The sequence below is a fragment of the Dipodomys ordii genome, unplaced genomic scaffold, assembly GCF_000151885.1.
Source record: "Dipodomys ordii isolate 6190 unplaced genomic scaffold, Dord_2.0 Scaffold48, whole genome shotgun sequence".
In the NCBI taxonomy this organism is placed as follows: Eukaryota; Metazoa; Chordata; class Mammalia; order Rodentia; family Heteromyidae; genus Dipodomys; species Dipodomys ordii.
The window spans coordinates 4,134,008-4,140,007 of NW_012267264.1; the positions used below are offsets into that span (position 1 = coordinate 4,134,008).

Consider the following 6,000-nt stretch of genomic DNA (forward strand, 5'->3'; position numbering starts at 1 on the left):
GGTGGACCCGTTGCAACAACGAGAAGTACAAGTTGTCATGTCGAAAACAAACTTTACCACTTTGGTGGTGGGGGGAGTATTGGGTGAGGGGGCAGGGGGGAGGCTGGGAAGAGATGGGAAGGGTAAACAAAGGAGGAGGCTGCAATGCTTGATAAAAAATGTACTCATTATCTTGCCCATGTAATTGTAACCCCTCTGTACAGTATTTTCACAATAAAAAAATAAAAAAAATAGATCAAGTCCACCTAGTTGTGATCTACTGAGTCTCAGAAACAAAGCATTTCTCATACTTAATTGGAGTTACAAGAAATATACATTAGAGAAAATTAGAAGAATTCAGAATCCAGCTCAGTCTATGAGTTGCTCATAAAAACTCAAAACAATTTAAGAAACTATGACTAGCTTGAAAATAATAAAAAAAGTTAAAGTCTCTTTAAAACTAGAAAATATTAAAATAACCAGCAATGTTTCAAACAAATAAAGCATCAAAGGGTTTCTAAGGGTGTAGGCCCTTGTAAAGCATTTATTTAGCATGCGCAGAGTCTTGGATTCTAGCCCCAACATCAAAAAAATAAAATAAAATGTGGGTGGGGTGCAAGTAAAATTCCTATAACTCTTCAACAGTTAATTTGGGTTTTTTTGTAATTGTTTTCCTTCATTAGAGTTTTGGAAAACTCTTACCCAATCCAGAGTTATTGAACATCTGTAGATGTTCAGAGTTCATTTCCTTTTCATGAGCCATCTTGAAGATATCACATTGCATGAGTATGGTTGTTTGCAAACAGCTTCCAGAAAGACATCAGAACAAAGCAATGTGGCTTTGGAGAATAAGACTTCAAATAGTTATGGATAAAGATCTGATGAAAGCTTGTTACTTCCGTGACGTATAATTTAATAACAAAATCGTAACCAGTGACATTATACCAAGACGTAGCAGATTTCTAGAAACCCTATGCAATTTTTGCATATTACCTCAATAGGATAGCAATAAAGATATCATCAAAAAATTGAAAAATGCTCATTTAATAAATTTTCTGTGGTGGAACAAATAAAACAAATCTAATAGGTCTCTTTTGGACTTTCAGGAGCCCCAGAAATCCCAAAGTTCAAAAGGATTCAAAATTAGAATTTGATTGTGGAAAAAAATCTGTCAAACACATCAAAAGATTTAAAATATTGACCAAATAGGATAACAAATCATTGTGAAATAAAACCAAAGGTTTTAAAGGCAAATTAGAAATGTCACTTTGTTGTAAAAATAATAGTTCTAATAAAAGATTAAAATTTTCTTAAATGAAGCTAAGCAAAGAGATAAAAATCGTTTGATGAAACAATTTTGTTTCTTACCAACCACGACCACCCAAAAAAATTACAATTATTTCTTTCCAAAATGAGGAATCACCTTCATAGTGTGCACTTAATCACACATGAAGTTTCTCTTATAGGTTCTTCTATAGAATTTGTTTTCTGCAAACCAGCCACAGCATTGCATAAACTCAGTCATTCGCTTATATATTTTTTCTTTGAAAAAAAAAACATAGAAAGAGTGATACAGACAGGCCTAGTAATCCCTAGCACAGAACTGTTTAAAAATAATAATTAAAATGTAGTCAGAGGCCTTCGGGAAGTAAGATGTATGCAGTACTAATTAGCTGACATTCACCACTTGAACCAACACTCATTTACAATATTCATACATCAAGTTATATTATAGTTTACTATGAACCAACAAACCTACAGCTCAAACTGAAAAATATGTAGGGAGACAGTTTTATACCAAATTTATCTTACTGAATGTCCCTTAAGTTTTCTTCTTGATGCTATTTTTTTCTGTGCACTTTCTACAGGATCTTCTCATATGCATGAAGTCACACCAAGTGGTATACGCAAAAGACCTGGAGACTATGGCCACTGAGCAAGAATTTGCTACAGTGATCATCATCATCACAGTCCTAACTTTTCTACTGTTTTTCAAATCTCTTCTGGCCTACACTGACCAACCTGGTTCCAGGTTGCACCAATGTGCAGATAGGCTGGCCAGGCCAGTAAGATAAGTATAAAACCATTATAATCTTAACAGACATGGTTACCCAGACAGCTTCTTAAATCCCAGAGGTCAAAGAAACCTGTATCTTCTACAGGAAAACAGAGCTTCAAAGCATCATTTCCATAGCTGCCCAAACCTAAAAATCACAAGTCCTTGCTATGTGACTGTAGTTTCCTGAATTTTCACCTCATACCCATACCTATCCACTCCTAGATTTGCTGGGTTTACAGATGTCCCTTGGCTACTTAGGTTCCTTGCAGCAGAAAAGACCAGCATAAGAACTAGTTTAAATATTTTACGATTACAGAGACTCTAATGTGAGGATTTTGATTTTAAAATGATCCTGGATCATGAAAGCCATTAAAGCCAGTTTTAAAGCTGGAAACCTGGCTTTAGAGCTGCCACAATGAGGCATTAAAAATAAAAAGAATAGTTTAAAGAGAAAACAGAATGATAACACAATGTTATCATTGTTGGAAATGTGGTCCCAAAAGGAAGGCATTTGAAGTACTGATTTGAAGGTCATTTGAAGTACCGATGCTCTCCTTGAAGACTAAATTCCTGACCCTATAATATTTCTCGCTTCCTGTCTTAACATATAATCTCTTGTGCATACATTTTTTTCCCATGAGCTTCTCACAGCATTGAGGAAAAGCCAAAATGGCACTTGTGGACCTCCAGAACTAGAACTAAATAAACCTTCTATTCTTTACCAATCACTGGTATTTTGTTAAAGCAGTTGAAAATGTAATAATTACACTGAGTTAAGTACAAAGAATTTAAAAAAATGACTGAAAGAATTACATGCAATATAAACAGTGATGAATTTTCTTGCATTTGCCTCATACTTCTTTTTTTTTCTTATTTTTAAGGTAATTTCTCTCCTACTTGATAGTGCTAAATTTCAGAACACAATGAAAATATTTTAGAAAATGGAGAGAAATAAATAATAACAACTACATTGTGTACTAAATTATCTTACCATCATTTATACTTTAGATCATCCCTATGGGGGAAAAGCTTCAGCAAGGACCCTAGTATGATGAAAAGACTTTTAGTAGCCTAACCAACTTGGGGAAAAAAGTTATAATTATGAGTGCTGAATCGAACATTTTTATCACAAACCCTCAAACATTTAATAAGATTCATACATATGTGCTTACACATTTTATTTTAAACATGTCATTAAACTGTTACCTTACAAAAACACATAAGGTATACAAAGCAGAAAAAATCTAAATGCTGAGGGTGTGGCTTAAGTAACAAAGCACTTGCCTACTAAGGGCAAAGCCCTAGGATAAATTGATAATACTATGAGAAACAAATAGATATAAAAATGCACATACACATGTATTTGCATGTGCACACACACACACATAGTATTTATTCCTGCAGAAGAAAGTAGTAGTTAATCCCTAATAATCTCAACATTCAAGGGGCTGAATTCAAGGCCAGCTGGGATACAGAGAAAGTCTGAAGCCAGCCTGAGACATTAGTAAGTCCCTCTCCTTTTCTCCACCTCTCTTTTTTCTTTGTCACACATATGTATATTCATATGAATATATACATACATATTTAAACACTAATATATTCATATTCACATAAAAGTTCTATTTTCTTTTAATTCAAAAGGTTTCCCTTTTCTCTCCAGATAAATTCTTGACCATAAAATTAGACTTTGCAAGTTTTTCTTGCAATCTATGAGAAAAGTTGGAAGAACCAGAGACATTGATCCTTCAAGTTTAACTTAGTATTTCAAAACCATTCAAGTTCACTCCAACATGTTTGAATGGCTAAGTATATACTTGTCTTCCTTTGTCTTAATAGCAATTAAGTCAAAGAGTCAATTTGTTTTTATAGATGATAAACTGAACCCAAGTTTATTGAATAGAATGAGTCAAAAGATACATTTAACTTGGCATGTAGTCAATCGTAATTATTTGCTATTATCATTAAGTAAGCTTAACACAAGTCTAGTAGATTGTTTACTTATCTTTGTTGTTATTGTTGAGACAAGCCCTAACTTCATAATCCATGCTGGCCTCAAATTTGTAATACTTCTGCCTCAGCATCTTGAGCTAGGATTATAGGTATACACCCCTATGTTGCCCATCTGTTCGCATATCATTTCAATTAGATTACAGACTTCTAAAAGAGAGATTGCATGTTATTCTATTATTTCTTCTCTTAATTGTAGTTGCACAGGCATTTAGGTAGCAAGGTGTATTTCTGCTTTGAAGCAGATTTCCTGAGCTTTCTTATTAGCCTCCACTTCTGTACCTGGAGTGACAATCTCCACACAGGATAGTTACCCACGAAGTCAGCAAAAGAAGGAACATGCTGACAAAGTTGAAATAAGATTTCAAGACCTGGATCGTGATCATACAAATGTTGATAATCACAGTAATCTTGTCTTCCCCCCAAGCTTTAATCTTTCTTACCTAATTCACATAAGTTGCTACCAGATTGTAACAACGATGGTTGAAGTAAGTAAAAGAAAGTGTAGAGGTGAAGTTGCCTTAGAAATGGAAGGCCTGCCCTGAGAGCGCTTCCAGAAGAAAAAAAAAAAACAAAAACAACTATAAAACATTTTTATCGTGGGAGGATCTGAACGCTTCACAGATTAAAACTGTTACCTAGTTTCTGCCTAGACATGAATTTGGACAGGGAGGGAGGGAGGAAAGGGAAGGAGGCAAAGGAGGTAATAAGTATAATTTACCTTTAAGACTCTTTCCAATTCCTCCCTGACTTAAAATTGGGGGGGGGGGGAGGGGAGTGCAGACCAAACATTCTGCGCCCCCTCCAGCTTCTCCACATCCAAAAAGAAAGGAAAAGGAAAACAAACAAACAAGCAAGCAAAAGAGGGATAGGAGAAAGAAAAAGAAAGAAAGACAGAAAAAGAAATGCCTGACCTGGCAGTCTAGTTTCCTCTCCATTCCTAGGGTGACCCAATTCTGCATAGACAAAACCCAGGGGTGGACTGAACAGTGCTACTCTTGGGGTAAGACCCAGCACAGCACAGCCAGAGCAATGCATTTCCTCTTGCCCACCCCTACCTGGCCCCAAATCCTTTTGCAAACTCGGGGGTGGGAGGTGGGGGAGACTTTCAGGCCTCTGTCCTTGACCTAAGGAAAGCAGCCCAGCTCCTCAGAGAGACAGGAGACTTGGATCAGGTCTCCCCCGAGCTGCATTTCAAAGCCCGTGGGGGCAGTCTCTGCTTTGCTCTACTCTCTGGGACTGGGACACAGCCGGCTTTGAACAAGAACAGTAACTACACAGCCTCAGTTTGGACTTGGGCCCGGCCTCTGGCCAGTGGCACCGGCCACTTGGCCCTCGCAGCCGAGGCCTGGCCCAGGTTTCTAGGATGCCTGGGGTGCCCCACCGCTCGCGAATCGCTCACACCTGTTAAGGTGTCTTCCCACGGCGCGGGCCGGGGGGGGGGGCACGGAGTGGGGACACACACGGGCGCGTCCCGAATGGGACCCGGGACGCGGGATACGGGGCGGGGCACGGGGGAGGACTGGAAGGCGGGAGAGGTCGGCGGGGCGGGCGAGGGGTGTGGGAAGGGCCGGGGCGGGGGCAGGGCTGTTCATGGCACGCCTTACGCCACCCCCAGCCTTCGGCAGAGGCGGCGGGGCTGAGCCGCGCAGGGGCTGGGGTTAGGACCGGCCTCGGCCTCTGCGCTCCCTGCCCGGGCGTCGCCTCCCCTCGCCGGGCCGCAGCTCCAATAGGCCGCGCCGGGCGATCGCCGCACCTCGCTGGGGACCGGAGAGGAGGGCGCGGCGGGGCCCGCACAGGGTGGGGTGGGGTGGGGGACTCTGCGAGTCAAGCCCCCCTTCCTCCCTCCCCAGACCATCAGCTCCCTCTGTGCGGGATCCCCAACCCAGACGGAGCTCCCCGCCCACCCTCGGGGGACCTGCCGGGGCCCGCAAGCCCGCGGCGCGGGGGGCTCG

General features: G+C 40.6%; 1 protein-coding gene across 1 annotated transcript in view; it reads left to right on the top strand.

Moving 5' to 3' along the window:
- Window positions 1–6,000, top strand: part of Tmem229a (transmembrane protein 229A) — a 50,256-nt gene that overhangs the window by 41,516 nt on the left and 2,740 nt on the right. The window contains exons 2-3 of the mRNA XM_013019906.1: window positions 1,848–2,045; window positions 5,664–5,845. Coding sequence (XP_012875360.1) covers window positions 1,848–2,045; window positions 5,664–5,845 — 380 coding nt within the window. The remainder of the gene's footprint in view (window positions 1–1,847; window positions 2,046–5,663; window positions 5,846–6,000) is intronic.